This window comes from Tachypleus tridentatus, chromosome 9 (genome assembly GCF_004210375.1).
Source record: "Tachypleus tridentatus isolate NWPU-2018 chromosome 9, ASM421037v1, whole genome shotgun sequence".
Taxonomy (NCBI): domain Eukaryota; kingdom Metazoa; phylum Arthropoda; class Merostomata; order Xiphosura; family Limulidae; genus Tachypleus; species Tachypleus tridentatus.
The window spans coordinates 120,925,871-120,946,300 of record NC_134833.1 but is presented as its reverse complement, the minus strand read 5'-3'; the positions used below and the strand labels follow the sequence as shown (position 1 = coordinate 120,946,300).

The following is a 20,430-nucleotide window of genomic DNA, read 5'->3' as shown; positions in this document are numbered from 1 at the left end:
GTAACCAAAACAGCTACAAAAAATGTTCAGTTGACTAAACCAAAAGGGAAGAAAAATAGCGTGCTATGCAAAATATCTTTCTCCCTTTCTTGGGTCCAAGTTCTTAAGCTGTTTGAGTTATTGGTTAAAGATTGAATTAAAATATGAGTATGAATTTAGGAATAGGTAAATAACTAGAATAACAAAAACTGGGTAATGATCATTTTCAAGGCTGGGATATAAAAATTAGATCGATAGAAACATTGTGTGTATGTGAAGGGAGGCGGTTAGGAGTAGAATTCCAACAAAACTTATTTTCATGGTCTGAGCGCCGGTAAAACTCTTTACTTTACTTTTACTTGATAGAAGTTCAGGTTTGAAAGACTTTCCATTTTGGGCAGCAGAACAAATGACCTTTTCTTCAGCAGTGGAAGACTTCAATTTTGGCCTAAAACATAGGCTTTTATTCGATTTTTTGTATTATTACGATTACCCAAACAGTGCACATGTCAGCTCGCAAGTAGATCTTCCATTTTGTGTGTAAGGTTTATTCACACATCTAATTTTCGGAAATAAGATGAAAACTAAGTCAATAATTGGTTATGGTCAAAGACGGTAAATTGACAGCCTATTTGCATGTATTTATTCCAATCAAAGTTTCAACCACAGTATCTGATTTCTTTTCTAATGGTTTTTATAGAATTAGTTTCCTGCTTTTAATGAAGTTAACAAATTTTTTCATGGCCTTTTCTCTTTATTTAGATAAGATAAACAATTGGTTCTCCATACCACAAGAGATTCATTTTAGTTTATGTTTGACATAAGCATTTCCTTTATTGGATAAAGCCTCCTAGTGGTACGTCTGCAGACTTACATTGCGAGAAACCAGGTTTCACTACCCGTGGTAAGCAGTGCACAGCTAACCCATTGTGTAGGTTTGTGTTTAAATCAAAAAGCAAACAAAGAAATTCTTGGTCAAGTGTCGTTATATAATTTATCTTGTGTATTCACTAAATGTACATAGTATTTCTTCATATTGTATATTTGTACACCACACATGGAATCTTATAAAATTTGTACTTATTATTTCCTGAAGCATTTGAAAATATCTTAAAATGCCGTAAAATTCTCCAAATGTTTCGTTTACATATAAAATGTCACAAAATTTAAAAAGTGGATCATACAAATTGAACAAAAACTACAGAACTAATGATTTAGAAAAGTGCTTTATACATAAAGCAATGGATACCAGATGCCATAGCATATAAGTTGATGTTTTTTCAAAGAATGTTAGTCCAAGAAAGAGAACTTGATTTATAAAATGAATGCAAAGAAATGTAGGAAAATTCTCAATCGTTAGTGAAGCCCCAAAATCCAGTGAATGAGCCTTTTTATACACACTGAATAACACTCTTCACAAGTTTCGAAATTCTGGGAAATTATCTTATAAAACTCACAATGTGCATTATAGTTGTCTTTTCGATGTTATATTCAACTGCTGAACGTTAAAATGGCTCCACAGTGCATAAGATATAAAAATAAATTTACGATGCATATTGTGAAATTTGCCCAAAAGACACACAACTGTGCTGTGAATTGGGAAGTTTGGCGTAAATGAAGAACTAGTTCACGATTAGCAGAAATAGATATGGAAAATTCAAAGTTTATCAGAAATGAAGTGTGTTGTTTGGGTGCGAAAAACTGGCTTCCGTTGTGAACTGGAGACAGATCTTGTGGAATGGGTTAATAAAAACTACAAATCTAGTCTTATTCTAATAAGAAATCACATTTTGCTACAAACCAAGGAGTGGTGCAAGATAAATATTTCTGATGTTACTGCTCATCGGAGTTGTTGTATCTGTTTCGTGAAGCGACACAATTTAGTTCTGTGACAGAAAACGATGCTTGTCCAATGATTCCATGATGGAATGTGATGTCTATCATGATCACATAAGAGAAAGTGAATGTAATGAACTTTTAACCAATTCAGATTCTGAAGATATAAACTTTGATGGATTTTAAATTTTGTTGTCAATACTATTAAATAAATTGTATATGACCCTTCTCTGTACGTATTCATCAATCTTTAGAAATACATGTATAATGTATAGACTTTCTGTATAATTTTTGGGGTTAATTTTTTACGAGGGTGATCAGAAATTACATTTTTAATGATGAATTTAGGGGGTCGACTTATACACCAAGTAACTTATATGCTGTAATATAAGTTAATTATAAAAGTAGATAAAGTAAATTATTGGGTATGCTATAACATTTGCCTCTTTCAAATAATGCACAAATTAAAATAGTATGTGTGATAAAAAGCTAACTTACGTGTTATAATAGTTGTCTTATTAGAATAATGGTTTTACTTGTAATTTTAGGACATAATTAAATCAATACTACAATGTTGACGACGTAGTTACATAATGAGGTAGGTATCCTATTGAAAACTATCTGTTTACCTCTCAGTGGCACAGCGGCGTGTCTCCAGATTTACAACGCTAAAAACTGGGTTTCGATACCTGTGATGGGTAGAACACAGATAGCATATTGTGTAGCTTTGTGTTTAATTCAAAACAACAATTATGTGTTTATAGAAAAACAATCCCCTTAGCAGCACTAATATTAGTAATACAATCTACCAAGAGAACTTTAATAACACCTTCCGCCTAAAGAACCTTACTATCACCATCCACTTACAGTACCTTGGTTGCACCATTCTTCCATAGAAGCACTTTCAACCTTTGTAAAATATGTGTAATATGTAAGTGAAAAACTATAAAATAACTGTAAGTTGAAATAGTTTTTCCAGAACCCATTTACTATGAAACACAATACAATGAATAAAAATTAGTTACATGTTTGAGGACAAATATTTTTAAAAACTATGCATGTAAATAAGGTAAAATAGTATCAATAGAACCTCATACGAATTATGGTAACAATGTTCTCAGTTGCAACATCGGCCTGTAGCAACAATATCATATGAAATAATCTGTTAATAACTTATTTATTGTTATATGCAATACATATAGAAATGTAATGAATAACCAGTATTAGTATTACTTAAAAAAATATAGACATTAACGACATTTAAGACATACGTTACAATGAGTTCATCATCCTATTAAACTATCTCACTAGTAAAAATTACAAAAACGTTTTTTGGCACCATAAGAAGTATATTTATTTAAAATAATTTTCAGTCAAATAGTATCAGTAATCGTATTACTATAAAACAGGGCAAAATTCTTCAGTGTCTGTTAAGCAAGTATTTAGTTCCAACCGTTAACGACGAGTTCGTTTTTGAAAATCAAGCTCGAGATATAGGGTGTGTGTTTTTCTTATTGCAAAGCCACATCAAACTATCTGCTGAGCCCACCGAGGGGAATCGAATCTCTGATTTTAGTGTTATAAGTCCGTCAACTTATCGCTGTACTAGCAGGAGGCGAGGTATAGGGGAAAGTAAGTCATATATCTTCCAATAGGGTACGAGGGCTGTTCAAAAAATACGCGGACTGTTTGAATTGCACGGCTCCAGTTGGTTCCAGGGGAATCTGCTTGGTGTCGCTAGGTTCGCACAGATCAGCTGATTACGACGCCATTTCCCGATTGCAGATATCTTCATTTGTGTATTAGCTACGCGGTTTTAAGTGAAGTGCGATTTTTTTCGTTTGGCGGATTTCAGAATGAATGATCTGAAGGAGCAACGACTTGCTGTGAAATTTTGTGTTAAACTTGGAAAATCTGCGACTGAAACTTTTGGTATGCTTAACACGGCTTACAGTGATGTTGCTATGAAGCGTACGGCATGTTTCAAGTAGCATGAACGTTTTAAGGATGGTCGACAGTCCATTGAAGATGATGAGCGTCCTGGACATCCTTCCACGTCAACTGACGACCCACACGTCGACAAAATCAACACCCTGGTGCGGGCAAATCGACGTCTGACTGTCAGGGAGCTTGCTGAAGAGTGTGGGATATCAGTTGGATCTTGTTACGAGATTTTGACCGAAAAATTGAAGATGCACCGCGTTTCTGCGAAATTCAGCCCTCAGAACTCGTGAGTTTTTGGCCAAACACTCGATCACTGTTCTTCCCCACCCACCCCTACTCACCTGACCTTGCTCCTTGCGATTTTTTCTTGTTCCCCAAACTCAAAAGACCCTTGAAAGGAAGAAGATTTGAGACGATTCCCGAGATTAAGGCAAATGCGACGAAGGAGCTGGAGGACATTACAAAAGAAGCGTACCAAGACTGTTTCAACAAGTGAAAACACCGTTGGGATAAGTGTGTGCGTTGGGGAGGAGAGTACTTTGAAGGGGTCCCAGACCTGTAACTTCTAAATAAAGTACATTTTGTTTTATGACGTCAGTCTGCGTATTTTTTTTAACAGACCTCGTATGTTGATTGGCTTATCATCTTCGTTCAAACATATGGGTCTGTTTTTGATTATGCAATATTTTCTTTCAGGTTTCTTACTATGTTAGTTTGTGCATGTCAATATATTTTTGCAACATTCCAATCATAACTACCATCACAGTTTCAGGAATGTTCGGCTGCAGTGGGAGCCTTTATATTACAATGTTTTATATTAAACTGGGGTTCTTTCATTCTTTTTAAAATATCTTCCTATGTACGTTTTACTGTAACTTCAACTGAGTTGATATATTTCATATTCATGTTAAGTTTTTTTAGGATCTTTGGGTATTTGTAACTGGTTTGCAATTTTATTTTGAGAAATGACCGCTACTTTACAATTCTTTAATCGGAATGATTTCGCAATTTTATTTTATTTTTCAGAAGTAACCGAAAAATTACTTTTTAACTCAGAAATTAAATAGATTCTACACATATGCCATAAAAAATATGTAGATAAAGATTACGATCTCATAATCACTGACAGAGCTTTCTACAAAATAAAAGAAAAACTACTACAGGTTGTGATCCATTTAGTATTATATATGTGTTTAACATATATCTAGAAGTGCGTGTAACTTATATTATTAAATTGCGAAATTATCGCCTATTCACTAAATTTATAGAAGATTCTCAACCCTAAGAATCAACAATGTATATAAGTGAGTAGAATACTAGTGATTGCCAGCTGATCTTTCAAGAACATCGTCATAAGGTTAATGAATCACATGCCAAGAGACAGTTTTGTATTGTTGGTTTGCTACAGTTAGTACATTATAAACATCAAAAGCTGTAACTGACATCTATTAGTCAAAAAGCTACAGATACCTGACCAGAAACATTTATAGATTTAGACCATTACAAACCATTGAACTTCAATGAGTTAAATTCAAATGTTAGTATTTCTACGAGGACATTAGATATCTTCGTCGGAGAAAAGCCAGCTTGCAAAAAAGCGTGAGAACAGCCAACGGTCACATTCAAACTCTCTCTTTCTTAACCTTAAAGTAACCTAGGAAGGTCGAAACGTTGTTCTCTCCTTATCAATAAAAGTGTTAATATCCATACCAGCCGTTCTGAGATACACCAGCCAAGAATAGATTGCTAGTTAGCTAGCCACGAAGTGTACCAATATCAACTCGAAATTCATTCGCTCATAGTGAACCATCGATAAAATATTCCATTCCGGGTCAGACAGAAGACTCAGTACTGTTTGTAATAATTTTGTACATAAATTGTTATTCATAATAACCGGTATTATAAATTGTATTGTTGTTTGTATATTAAAATACATTTGTATTAATAAAGAAAATTGTGTGTATAAATCTTGTTGGCAAATATAATAAATTTCATACATATCAAAATTTAATTAACTTCTAAATCAAAATTACAGTTTGTTACGTATTATGAGTTATTTCGAACGTGTCTCCGTCTTATTACGTTACGTTACAACTTCAAGTTACCGGAATTTTAGGTTGAGCTTAGTAATAAATCAAACGTTAATATGTATTAAATTTATATTACTTGCCAACAAGATTGATACACACAATTTCATTTATTAACAATTATATTTTAATATACAGACATAAAAACAATACAATTTATAATAACGGTTATTACTAATAGTTATTACAAATAATGGTTTATATACAACAGTTTTACAAACTTATAAACAAAACTGAGTTTTATATCCGGTCCAAAACCAAATATTTTATCGATGGTCCAAGTCCACGACAAGCAAATTAATTCTATGTTAATATTGTTGTACCTCGCTTAAACGACACAAGTGGTTCGGTTCCCCTCGGTGGGCTGAGCAGATAGCCCTTTGTGGCTTTGCTATAAGAAAAACACACACACGACACAAGTGTACGCTGATCTAGCCGTTACTGTTTCTAAGTTTCTTAGAAGTTTCGAGAACAGGCGGGACTTGCGCAGTACACAGTTAAGAATATACGTCACAGGCAAAAGAGAAAACTGTACTGAAACAAGTGTAGGCACTAAAATAAATACAGAATGATAAATTCGTTACAAATTTAACTCTGTCCTAGGGTATTTCAAATTGTAATAGTAACATAATAAGTCATAATAAGGGCTATTTGCGCTAGCCGACCCTAATTTAGCAGTGTAAGACTAGAAGGAAAGCAGCTAGTCATCACCACCCACTGCCAACTCTTGGGCTACTCTTTTACCAACGCAGAGTAGGATTGACCGACACATTATAACACGGCTGAACAGGCGAGCATGTTTGGTGCGACGGGGATGCGAACCCGCGACCTTCTAATTACGAGCCGCACGCTTTAACCCACCTGGCCATGCCGGGCCTCACGACTTCTTCCTTTTTGAACTTTCTCGCCAGTTTTCAGTTAATTTTAAACGCTACGATCAAGATAATGGTTTGAATACGGGTGATTCATTTACTTCTGTCTTGGTTGAATTATTTTTATTTCAAACCGAAAATGTGTCATTGTTATATATTTGTTGGGTCAGACATGTTTAAAATACTTGTATTGCTCAATTAGTTTCTGAAAGTGCAAATAATTTGTATTTTCATCTTCAGGTTAACCTGAAAAGGTTGTAACATTATTCCATACTTTATTTTAATTAAAAGTGCTAATACCCATACTAACCGCCTTGAGAATACATTTTTATTTCAAGTGGGTTTTTCATCATCACGAAGTGCTAATAATTGTGTTAAGATCTAGTTTGTACTTTTCTCAAAAACAACGTCGAAAATCGTCTTATCGTTACCATTATTTTGAATGTATCTGTTTGTAAGATGAATGAAAGCTTTGCTGTAAGACTAAGCACCTTAGTGGCGTTATAAGAACAGTCGTGTACATTAATCTGGCTATTACTGTTTTCACCTTTGTTATTTGCAAACTTTACTCTATAATTTAATATGCTCACTTTTTAATCTTGTTTATTCATATAGTTTTACTGGAAATAAAATATTCGCAGAGTGTACACATTTATGGTTCTTAAACAGAATTCTGATTGAGTTAATAAAACAACAAGAAATAAACAACAGGTAAAACATTTTAATTGACTATTGTCAGATTCTTCGTTTTCAAAAGATTGTTTACTTCTTGTTTGTTTTAGAGCAAAGCCACCTGGGCCTATTTACTACGTGCACTGTAGGGGAATCGAAACTCAGATTTTATCGTTGTAAGTCCATAGACGGGGAACGGCATTCGGATGGATGACACACATTCTCTGTAGGTGTTTTAAACTTCCTAAAAAAAATCATCAACTGACCATATAACTATGAAACAGCTGATCTAAACAAGGAATCATTAGCGTTACAATGAAACTACTCACGGTAAAGCTACTTGATAAACAAACGAAATAAATAATCTTTTCTGCTAACCTCAAGTTTTGTTTTATCGTCACTAATTTCTAAAATGTTTTAATTCCATCATATAAGCTAAGCTTATTAAACATGTTTCTCATTTAATAACAAAATACAGATTTCTGAGTCTCGATATTTTTAAACGCTGTTTTTTTCGTTACTGCTATTTAAATATTTTCTCTGTTTTTGGTTCTAATCGCTGGACGTTTTACATCTAAAACTGGTGTGCTAAGACACAGAATACTTGAATTCTACTCTCACCCGATCGCGATAAAAAGAAGTTCGTGGATCTGTGTGGAAAGACAAAGTTTGTAGTTAATTTACCAAAAATGACAAAACTCGGTGCGAAAACTCTCTTGACAAAAGTTTCCTTGAAAACAATGGTCGGCTGAAAGGTGTAAATTGAAGTCAATATATTATTTAATAATTAGTCAGGGAAACTGAATTTACTGGAGGTGAGAAATAAAGTGAAATGGAAATAAACCGTGTTTTTCACTGTTTGGAAAAATAAAATAATACAAACTAACGAAGGTAAAACACAGATAAGACTTTATTACCACGTTTTGCCACTTTCAAAAGCTGGAAACGAGTATGTCTCAAATGGCCAAAAATGTTTTCACATTCCAGAATCTTTCTCTATGCACACAAATTGGATAGCAAAAGTTTTAAAGTTTTCTGCTCTATGAACTTGTCAAATATTTCTTCGGTTATAATTATCCTATGAAATAGCACGTTACATCCTGAATCACACGACAGAAAGTAAGGCTTAGAACTAAATTGGCATTTAGCCTAGATATATCAGGTTCTGAACTAGAGTTCTAAAACAAATTAAGATTTGTTTCTGCTATTACTCCCCTCCACAATGGTTATTTTTTAGTTTCTTATCCTTATCTACGAATAATTCTTCCAGTTTTCATCAATTTTGTTGATTTATTCTGATTATTACGAAATTATTACCAAACAAAATGGGCTACATTGAAATTATTTAATTTTTTCTTTGCTTCCCCGGTTAAATATCAAATCGTTGGTCTAGGAAAGTATGATATTAGATTAGTGCTCTGAGAAATAGATAAATAAAATCAATAACTTCGAGATTAATTAAAAGAATCATGAACAATCAATTATTTATTTGCCAATAAATACGTTAATAATTATTTACCTTAATACTTCTTACATTATGTGGACATTATCATCTCAGAAAAATATCAGACAGGTATGTCTATACAAAAGCCATGTTGATACTACAAGTAATAAGCGGCAGTTGTTATACTTCACACGTGTTATTTGCATATCTCACGATAAACCTGGTATTGGGAAAGTTTTTTTTATCCATAATTGTGTCAGTAACACAGTTAAGGAGAACTGAATGTTCCTGAACTTGGTTTCATTCATTTAGATATTAAAAAATAAAATTATATACGTTATTTTAATACGTCATTGCTGCATTCGATTTTGTTTTTCTGCAAACTACTATACCACTGTTCATTCGCCATTTACAAAAAGAAAAAAACGTGCTTATGGGATTTGCAAAGTTGTATGTGTATTTCAAATAATCAGCATATTGTAAAGGTTTTGCTGTATTAAGATACAAAAACTATTATTTTCAATTCAGCTATAAGCAGACTAAGCAATTGCTTAGAGTTTCAAGGGTTTCTTATTCATGTTATGTTTTTATCAGAATTTTCCCTTTAGCCTGATTTCAATTTGTATTAATAAAAAAGCCATTTTTCATGAAAACAATCTAAAAACATGGAATAAGAATTTTTGTAAAACTTCTCATAACAACAGCATCTACAGAGAAGAGTTTTCTGAGGCTGAAAAACAAAACAAAGCATTTTTACGATCAATTAGGCCTAACGATCCGGACTGGTATTTGTTGGTATCAATCACGGTTTCGGAAAAGAACTTTATACTCGAATTATTTTTTACTTTGTGATCTGGAGAAGTCAACAATTTTTTAACTACTCGCATACAACAGTGTGTGTTGTTTGTCAGTCAGTCAGTCAGTATACACAAAATGATGTTATATGAGAAGTCGTGATGTTGATGAAACATGAGAAGGATTATGCACTTTATAGACTACGACACAGCATGACGTACGAACTTGAAAAGCAAGAAATAAAAATATTTGTTGCTCTCAATATTTATTTGATTTTCTCTTGACAAAGAACACTTTGGGGAACCCTGTACCTAATGAGTAAGAAGTTTATTGTCATGTATATTGTGACAAATTTACTTTTATTTCTGATCTATGTAAGCAAGCTGCTATTACAAGAAATTAATTACACTAAAGAAGCTATTTGTTACATAGTTGGCCAAAGAATACCATGTCATGATGAGCACTTCAAACATGTTAAATCAGTTAATTAACGAAGACTCACGTTCTTGTTGTTTAATTCAACAACGATATGCCAAGTGTTTTATTTCACTGTAACACAAGTTATTTTTTGTTTATAATTAATCCCAAGGTTTCTTTTTGTTTTGGTACTTTTAACTACTGGTTACAATTTCTACTGTAAAAAGTGAAAGTTCTGTAATAGACTTTTTTATATTATTAATGATTACACGTAGCCTGAGTGTTTAAATTCTAAAGATGATCGAAATACAAGTTTTGGCCCTTTTGAATAACATTAAATTTTATCATTATAATAAAACCTCTTAGTAACAACATATACATTATTTCTTTTGTATTTTTAGAAACTACACATTGTTATATCTGTCAGAAAGGCCTATTAAATTTTAATTTCATGCTTTTGTATGCACTTAAAAATGAACTATATAACAAACTGTTTATAACATTCAAATGTATGATGAAGTGACTTGTATTAAAATTATCTCCAATATATGGATTCATGTGAAACATCAACTACAACGTGTACATACTTATATGTGTGCGTACACAAACATAACTAGGTATAATACTAATATTTAGTTTTATGTTGATTGTGCTTAAAATATTAAAAGTTAAACAAACATCTACATAAAAAAACAAAAATCTTCAAAATATCAGTTATATTCCACAGATAGGTTTGAGAAATAAATTGAATTTCTCTGATTAACTAGAGTTTTAACACAGAGAAGACATGCACACTTACCTTCTATTAAATTTTATTTTCACCAAAGGAAAATACAGTAATATGATATGGAGACAAAAATTTGGGGAGGTAGTGAGAAGAAAGGTAAATGGTTATCCAGATAATTATCAATTACACAAGTCATTTTTCTTCAGTGCACACCTCTTCAATTCAGACCCATTCTAAAAACTATCTTTTTAGATATTACAAAAGAAAGAGGAAGCTATTTATTCTTGGCATTAATTCTGAAAACTAGGAAACTGACCATGAAAATACTTTCTAGTTTTAAAAACTAATTGCTACACCTTGTTAAGTTCTGTCGAATTTAGTTTATAATACATGTTCACAGTTTACTTGTTTGGTGTCAATCACAAAAATAGTGAGTATATACAGTATATTCTGTTTTCTATACCATCATTTATTACCCATGTACGAATATATGAATGATTTCAAGAGCATAACCTGTGATATTAAAAATTCAAAGCCATCCATAAAATAACCATAAATTGATTTACTGATGTTGAAAATATTCAGTAAGCCTGAATTTTTCTTGCAGTTACTGAAAGGGTGAGGTTTGTGCTTTAACAAATAATTATAATGACAAGTAATTATCATTGAAAATCTAAAGAAAAAATTATTACATCTGAATAAACACTGAAAACTTGCAATAATACAATATACATCTTATTTTATAATAGGAAATGACTTACTTGTTAAAGTACTTCAAACTCTTTCAAAAATATGTCAATAAAAATAATTACAATTCAGATAACTGACTACTTACACATTTAAATAACCATAAATATTCTCCATACATAGCAGAATTGCTGCTATTTACATAATAGTATAAAACTAGTGTTAGTTGACCTACTAACAAAACTATCGAATACTTGGTCTTATTTTACACTTGACACAATTTTTTTTTTCTGTAGGAAAACTTACTCTTCTCATGTTTTTCTTTACTTTTTAAGGAAAATACATGAATACAAAAATTATATATTAGTTATCACTCATTAAATGTGTTTTTAGACACTTAATGTACATACAGTAAACATTACGAAAGGGGGGTACAAAAACCTGATTTTGAAGAAAGGTACATGATGCCAGTTCAAGACACATGACTCAGACTATGAGTTGAAGATGAATAACTTTCTGCACAAGAGTCACTGAAAGAAATGTGGTCTACTGACTCTCCATCTTGAGAGAGAAAAGTCATGGATGACACACAGCTGTCTGTTAGCCTCTTGTTACTACTTTCTGGATTCAGATTGTCAACGGGAGGAAGTTTGGACATTGTTACATCAAAATCACATAGTATATTGGATGTTTCAACTGATTCTTGAGGCATCTCAATACCGTTTCCAAAACTGGGGTTACTGATCGCCTTTCTTCACTCAAAATTTCAGAAGATCCAATATCACTAGGAGAGGTAGAAAACTCATCCAAAAAGTCAAAACAAGCAACTGCCTCTCTTTCCTTGTCTCCAAACCGGTAGAAAATTTCATAACCATTTAAGACAGATGTTCGATTCTTTGGTATAAAACTTATTATCCCATCTCGATCTGAGGCTGCAAAAATTAACAAAATAAATATAAGAAATTTACAAAATATCTTGAAGTTTTGTCACAGAAAAGCCCTAGTTATATTTAATAAGTATATTTCAATTAAAAAACGAATACAGTCATTTTACCATTACTGATAGCTGAAAATATAAATTAGCCTTTATAATACACTGCACTATGAAACCTGAAGAGTTTTAATACATTATAACATGATGGATTAATTTCTTTTAATGTAGTACTTCTAAAAGTTTAAATAATTCTCATAATGTTAGCCATAGAAGAACTCAATTACTGAAACTTAAATTAACAGATTAAAAAAAACGAAAAATAATTTACTGGTGAGTTAATGCTCAAAAATCAAACTAAGTTTGTTCTACCATTTAAAATTACAGTGAATTTTGGAATTGAATAAAGAATTCATACAAATGTGTTGAATGAATAGGGAAATAATTATGCTTCTCATCTCTCAGGTGATGGGGGGGGGGTACCACCTGTCTGATAATGAAGCAAATAGATAACCAGGAACCTAACAATTGCTGATCTACAAATAGGTAGTCCACATGAAAGAACATGTCCGAATTCAACTGCTGCCAAATGAAAAGTGACAGTTTGGTAGAGGAACGTAAAGGGAGTCACATGTTATACTCTTATTAGTAAGGACGTGACACATGATGATTTGCACACATTGGAAACTTGCAATTGCAATAGGTAGAGTGAAAGGCTTGTGGCATGCATAAGTTCATACACATAGGGCAACAATGAATGGGAATAGATAATTTTGTGAGAAGGAGTAAGTACAATATCAGAATTAGCATTATTGATTATTGACAGAAGCATACAAATATATACACATTAAATAACAGATATGATGAACTCTAATCAGATGAATATTTCTGATGCATGCACACTGACTTTTAAATAAATAAAAGCAAAAAAAGATATACATACACACACAAAAGAACAAACCTCGTTTTTTTTGCCTGCGAAATCTGTGAAGAGCATGCAACCGTTGGTTGTGTTGGTGCTCCTGCACTTCATTACCATTATTTTCTTCATCACTGCTGCTGCTAGCAATCATTGAATCCAAGAGATTGGCTCTAGCCTGTGTTTACAGGTAAATACATAACCATTTGGAGTTACACATACTTTGTTTACATTGATAATCATATACAAACAAAATCAAATTGAAATGACATTCATCTTAAATTTCTTGCATGACAGAAAATTTTTCTCAGCTACTTTTATTTAAGATTTTCCTTTATGATAAGAACTTCACAAAAGAAAAATTAGTACTTTGTGTGATATGAAGACTGTGTACTATTGACTTAGTACAACAGTAGCATACATGATTTTTATAAATTCAAAACATTAAGATGTGAATGCTGTGTTTTCATCCCAAAGAATAGTTTACAAACAAAATTACTATAAAAACTTACAAAATTTCACTCGATCATCTAAAATGATTCTGTTTGGATTCTAGATGTTAAACTATCTTTTTGTAAAACAACAGGGGAAGGAATTCTCAAACTTGTTATGAAAATAGCACAGTGAGCAGGAAATACATAACTGACAATCATGGTAAAAAACAAACAAAAATACAATGTAGGCAAGTAGTTCTGCATAATGTTTCTCTCCATTTCTGATAGAGTAAGTCCAATAATTGAAATGGAATATTTACTATTAAAAAAAAACCAGTAATAATGGAAATTTATATTTTGTAATAGTCTAGGGTGGGAATACTTGTTTAACCTGTTCAGTGCTGTAGACGAGATAACTCGTTCAAGCCGATCTTGGTAACACAGTGCCACGGACGAGATAATTCGTTTTCAATAATATCTAACTTCAACGCTAGATGTCGGCACCATACATGCATTTGACCTACTTAAAATTACTCAATTTTGCTGAAAATAACCCAGCACAGGGGCTGCCATAGCAGCTGAAATACTTGGCATTCAACAGGTTAAACTAACTCTCATATGATATGTGGAATTATAGAGACCCTAGAATACCATTTTCTGATAACCCGCATTTTGTTTAATATATTTTTAGACACTGAATTCAACTTTTTCATCTGAAATACAGAATAATAGAAAGATATTGATAATTTAGAAGCTGGAATACAAAAAACGATGCCCATGGAGTCCTGTTTGTTTGTAAGTAAATGCAAATATACACAAAGGGTTCTCTGTACTATGTTCACCATGGGTATTCAAATCCAATTTCTCATGTTGTAGGTCCCCAGATATACTGCTGTGCCATTGTCGAGCCTATGAAATCCCATTCAGGTAAATTACTACTGACAAATTCCAAAATTTTGTTTAAATACCATGTTCAGAAATTTAGGATGAAAAGGTATGAGGATGTTTACAGATACAATCCCAATGAATGTCCTTACAGTGGGAAGTTTGAATTAAAGAAACATTCTTACAATTTTCATATCATGAAAATGTGTATTTCATTGAAATAATGATCTTTTTTTGTTTTTATTTACAACCATGAGAATAATAGCAAAAATGTTGCATGTAGTTAAGAATGACCAAGGTAGAGGAAAATGTGTTACTTGCAACTGTAAGATAAATAGCAAATATGTTGTATGTAGTTAAGAATGACTGTGATGGAAAAAAGTTTTGGATCCCAAAAGTTTATAATGATAAGCGTGAAATCCATCTTATTCCTGACTGTAAGAACTATTTGATAGGAACACTGGATATATCAAAGTGCATGAAATCCATCTTATTCCTGACTGTAAGAACTATTTGATAGGAACACTGGATATATCAAAGTGCATGAAATCCATCTTATTCCTGACTGTAAGAACTATTTGATAGGAACACTGGATATATCAAAGTGCATGAAATCCATCTTATTCCTGACTGTAAGAACTATTTGATAGGAACACTGGATATATCAAAGTTTACTAGATAAGTGGTATTAAGTGGGAATAACAGCTCCTAACATACTTACCCCATTCTAAGTTTCTTGTAACTGGCTAGATCATTTGGTGGTTGTTTGGTGATCTTTTTACATTTATTTTATCCATTTAAAGATAAAACTTCAAAAATATTGAACTTAAAAAAAACACTATAATAAGAAATCTCTGAACTGATAACTGAATTTTCATTTCTTGTTTTTGATAAAGAATAAACTTAAATAACCAATTCAGAGAAGTATGTCAATAAATGTGATGGTTTTTAATACGTGTAAGAATTTGGTTAAACACAGATACATGATCTTTTAACTTAAGAACTAATTAGTTAGTGATGTCAAAGAATGAAATATTTCAGTAGGGAAGCCACAGATGTAAAAGCAAAACGACGTGCATGAATGTAGATGAATAATAATACCCAGATGCATATCCTTAGGGATCATTTAAGTATGGGGGTAAAATTTCAGGTTTCCAGGTTCTTTTCTTTTGGAGTTAAGGTGGTCACAAACACACACATGCCCTTCCATTATTATAAAGAGCAACATGTAAGGTAACTTTTGAATTCTCAGAAATTAGAAATATTTCTAAAAAGCCAATTCGAAAAGACATAACTTGTGAGCTGTTAGTTGAACACTACTGCTTTATAAATAATGGAGTAAAGAAAATTTACTAAAATAATACAAGTTTTACCTTTGGGTCACTGAGGTCAACATCAGCTTCTACACAAATCCATGATGTTTCACAGCCTTCTTTATTCCCTGAATTTTGAGCTTCTTTTTGTTGTTTACAAGCACTAATTCTCCTTCCAGATGAAGATTCTGTACTGAAGTGTTCTTGACATGTTTCTGGACATTGTATCTCAGACTGAAGAATTAGAGACAATCTTTCTTTCTCACTCTGTGCATGAAGAGTGCTAAAATGATGGATTTTATCTGCCACAGTAAAATTCAACACTTCCTCAAAATTATCCACTTTTTTCTTTTCTTGCTTTTGAAATTCTTTTCCTACAGATTGTTTATTGTGTTGCATTCTTCCAGGCATATCTTCTCTACTTGCATCAGCCTCACTTACCATTTTCTCTTTCAAAAATACTCTGTGATCTTTTATTTCTTTTTCCATCTCTCTTGCTTCATGATAAGATTTCTTAAGAGGCCTACCATATTCCAGATTGCCATCTTTTCTTGCATTATCACTCAACTGGTTGTAAGACTGTCTGAAGTTTTGCAATATCTGCTGAGAAGACTGTGACTTCTTGATACAGTTATCTTTTGCTTTTATATTCTGTCTTTTATCAAAATCTTTTGCAAAGGAATTATTATGAGTGATTGAAATATCTTTGTAGCTTTTTTCACATGCTGGGCTTTTACATTTTATTGGAATCTTAGTTTTATCATGTCTAAATAATTTCTCCTTAGCACTGGTATGACTTTGAGTATTTTTAACTTCGGAAACAACTTTACTTGTGGATTTTCGAGTAGGAATTTCATGTTGTTTTTTGGAAATATTTTCAGATTTACTTCCTTTTGTAAGTAGACGATCCTTTGGTTCTTTTACCTTCAGTGATGATATTTTTGTCCTTTTCATGTTTTGTATTTCAGAATAGACTTTATCTTTCTCTATTTCTATGGTAGTATCCATACTGGAATGAGCTGCACATTCCACATTTTGCAATGGAACAGTTTTAACAATAGCATCTAAATCTTTATTGGATCGCTTGTGAACTGACAGATTGGATAACTGTTTTTGTAGCAATAAGTGGGATACAGGATCATCTATATCTTTAGTACACTGTTTTTGGAGTAACAAGTTAGATACAGAACCACTAAGATCTCCAAAATATTTTTGCAGTGACAAGTTAGATATGGAGTTATCTGTGTCTTTAGTGGACTGTTTGTTTAATGAAAAGTTGGAAACAGAACTATTCATATCTTTAGTGGAGTGTTTTTGTAACAATAAATTGGATAGAGAATCATTTATATCTTTAGTGGATTGCTTCTGTAACAAAAAGTTGGACACACAGTCATCTAAATCTTTAGTGGACTCTTTTTGTAGCGTGAAGTTGGACATAGAATCATCTAGGTCTTTAGTAAACTGTTCTTGTAGCAGCAAGTTAGGACAAAATTCATCTACATTTTCAGAGGTATGTTTTTGTAGTGACAATTTTGATACTGAATCACTTAAATCCTTAGTAGGCTGTTTTTGTAGTAATTGCTCTGAAGAGGTAGTTTGTTCCAATTTAGGCAAACTTTTGGGACAATCTCTCATACTTTTAATGGTTCTCAGAGGATATAATCTGTAAAAGTCCTTAGTAAATTCTGTCATGTTGGTGTGCACCTTTTGGTTATTATACTTTTCATTTTTATTTACTTCACCATCAGACTCTCTCTTTGTATTCCTTCCTTATAAACAAAAAAACATTGATCAGTTACACATCGTTTGTCAGTCTTGTTCTGTTGATGGTTTTCAGAACTGTCTGAAAAGATAAATTTTAGACTTGGAAGTGAAAAACTTGGAAAAATCACTGAAGAGTCCACATTCTTATGGATTTGTCTATTAAACAAAACTCCAAACTTCTTAGTACCTTGTGAAATATGTTGAAAAGAGTCTTTAATATTTTTATAATTACAACAAAAGTTCATGATATCTTCATTAATTTCTTTCAATTTTGGAGTGTTGGCCAGTTTGGGAGCACTGATGTTTTTAGATATAGCTAAAGATGTAGATATTGTTTGCTGACCAACACCACTTGAAAATAGTGGATAATTCAATGTGTCTTTCAGGAAATCATCTTCCACAGTTGTTTCTTTTTGTCTTCTTCCTTGATATGTTTCCCTTATGGGTTCCTTAAGAAGAGGTATTTGAAAAAAACTATCACAAAACTTATTAGCAGGTTGAGAGACATCCTCCAAGGACAACTGAAAAGTCCATTTGCCAATTTCTTCATTATCTGCATACACATCCTGAAATTAAAGGTAATACTTACTATAACATCATATTTAAATTAATTTTATAATATTCACTTTCAAAACTGTTTCAATCATTTACCTTAAAAAATAAGTATTAGTTAAATACATCAATTTTAGACAAAAAATTCTAATATCTCGTCCATAAACAAAATTGAATATCCTAACAGTGATACATCAATACAATTTCATGACATTTAAAACAAATGATTTTGTTAACAAAAACACATTTTGAGACATAATTTATAAATAATATTAGTTAAAACAATGCTTTCTAAAGTTTAAGTTACTTAAAAGCAATATTCCTGAGTATGTAAGAAACTTAAACAAAATTCACAGTATCATGCCATTTTGATTTTTTGAAGTAAGTTTTGTTTAAAACAATATTTCAAAACTCACAATTCACGAGTCAAACTTGTATTTTCTTTTTTTAACCAAAAACAAACTTAAAAGTTGAAAAGGAAAGAAAAATAGTTTGACTGTTTCTTGCAATTTTTATTCAATTATAAAGAACAAAAATAATAACATTTAACAATAAGTGTTAATAAATGAGGAAAAGAAAATACCTCAAATGATTCTTGTAGCTGGAGGCTATCTTGTTGGAGCCACTCATGAATAAAGTCTTGATGGCCACGTAAATAATATTCATCTTCACTTCCAGAGCTCATGTCATAATCCTTTACAAAGTGTAAAACACAGTTACAGCAAACAGTATGGGTGTTATTTCTACATTGAGGACTGGCTTAATAATCATTACTGGAAAACTTAAATGCAACTTTTCATGTAAAAGAAAACATCTTTTTGCTTTTATACTTGCTCATATGCATATGCATCCAAAGTATTTTTCCACAGCTAGATTTAGAAACAACAAAAACATGAGATTTTTTTTTTTTAAATAAGTTGTTTCTGCATTAAATAAATAATTTAGTTTAATGAAAAAATATCAGTCATATAGAATATTTTGTGAGTCAGGCCAAATTATACTACAATTACCTGGCTTTCTCAATACCAAATATCTTGAATTATGGTCAGAAATTAGTTCCAACATCAAATTAGCAGTAGATATACATATAACACAGTAAACGGAATAAAATGTGAGGGCAAAACAAATATGTCAGAAAAAATGTTTTAAGCTGAATTTTCCTTCTGTGTTTATGACCCTGAATGATATACCATAAAATTAAAGCAGTTACTCACTCCTGAACACTTTAAACTAGTTGTACTAAGTTTCTCATACTCTTCAAAGCTACAGTGTTCTGAGTCAGATGACTGAATGGAGCTAAGAGATGCACTAAAGATGGATACATGTTCATATTTGTCCCAATGCTGACACTAAGAGGAAAAAGAAGTTTTTCAACTTTAATGATATTCAGTTTCGTATTTTAATAGAGAGTATCACATAAAAGGTGATCTCAGTATTGTACTAGAACAGAAAGTATTCCATTAAAGGTGATCTCAGTATTGTACTAAAACAGAAAGTATCCAATTAAAAGTGATCTCAGTATTGTACTAAAACAGAAAGTATCCAATTAAAAGTGATCTAAGTATTGTACTGGAACATAAAGTATTCCATTAGAGGAGATCTCAGTATTGTGCTACAACAGAAAGTACTCCATTAGAGATCTCAGTATTGTGCTACAACAGAAAGTACTCCATTAGAGATCTCAGTATTGTGCAACAATAGAAAGTGTACCATGAAAGTGGATCTCAGTGCTGTACTAGAAAAGAGAATATCCAACATAACATGAAAAGATTCTACATTAAGAGCCTGATCTCAGTAATTAGTGTTTTATTACATGATCCCTTGAAGAGTGAGTGTCCATTGCTTTTTATCTTTTCATTTAAATTATAAATTATTAAACTAATTAATAAACATTCCACATTTGTAATGTGTCATTAAGGCTAACAGAATAATAATACACTGATTAGAATTAAGTACCTTAACTAAAAGTAATGTGACATCAAGGTTTAAAACAAACAATTCTGGTTTGAGTAACGTCACCGTGAGGATACCGATGAAAAATAAATACATGTATTCTTTTAAAGTAACTGACATAATTATAAAATTATAATCAAAAACCAGGTTCCTAATTTATTTCCTATAAATAAGAAATACTAGAACAGAAAGTATAAAGTATGCCTAATGTTAGTTCCC

General features: G+C 31.9%; 2 protein-coding genes across 7 annotated transcripts in view; both read right to left on the bottom strand.

Annotated features, from left to right (window-relative positions):
- Positions 1-10,846: 10,846 nt before the first annotated feature.
- LOC143226212 (uncharacterized) lies at positions 10,847-17,634 on the bottom strand. The gene is made up of 3 exons (XM_076456904.1): positions 16,003-17,634; positions 13,353-13,488; positions 10,847-12,392 (listed from the first exon to the last, which is right to left on the bottom strand). Exons 1-3 carry the CDS (start codon positions 17,632-17,634, stop codon positions 12,121-12,123), a joined length of 2,040 nt encoding a protein of 679 aa, XP_076313019.1. The 3' UTR covers positions 10,847-12,120.
- Positions 16,414-20,430, bottom strand: part of LOC143226211 (uncharacterized) — a 117,355-nt gene continuing 113,338 nt past the window's right edge. For 5 of the 6 annotated variants that reach the window (XM_076456899.1, XM_076456902.1, XM_076456898.1 and 2 more), the window contains 3 exons: positions 19,473-19,607; positions 18,842-18,952; positions 16,414-18,272 (listed from right to left, as the gene is read on the bottom strand). In XM_076456899.1, the coding sequence (XP_076313014.1) occupies positions 17,676-18,272; positions 18,842-18,952; positions 19,473-19,607 (843 nt within the window). In that variant the 3' untranslated portion in view covers positions 16,414-17,675. The remainder of the gene's footprint in view (positions 18,273-18,841; positions 18,953-19,472; positions 19,608-20,430) is intronic. The other variant, XM_076456901.1, reaches the window with a different exon arrangement.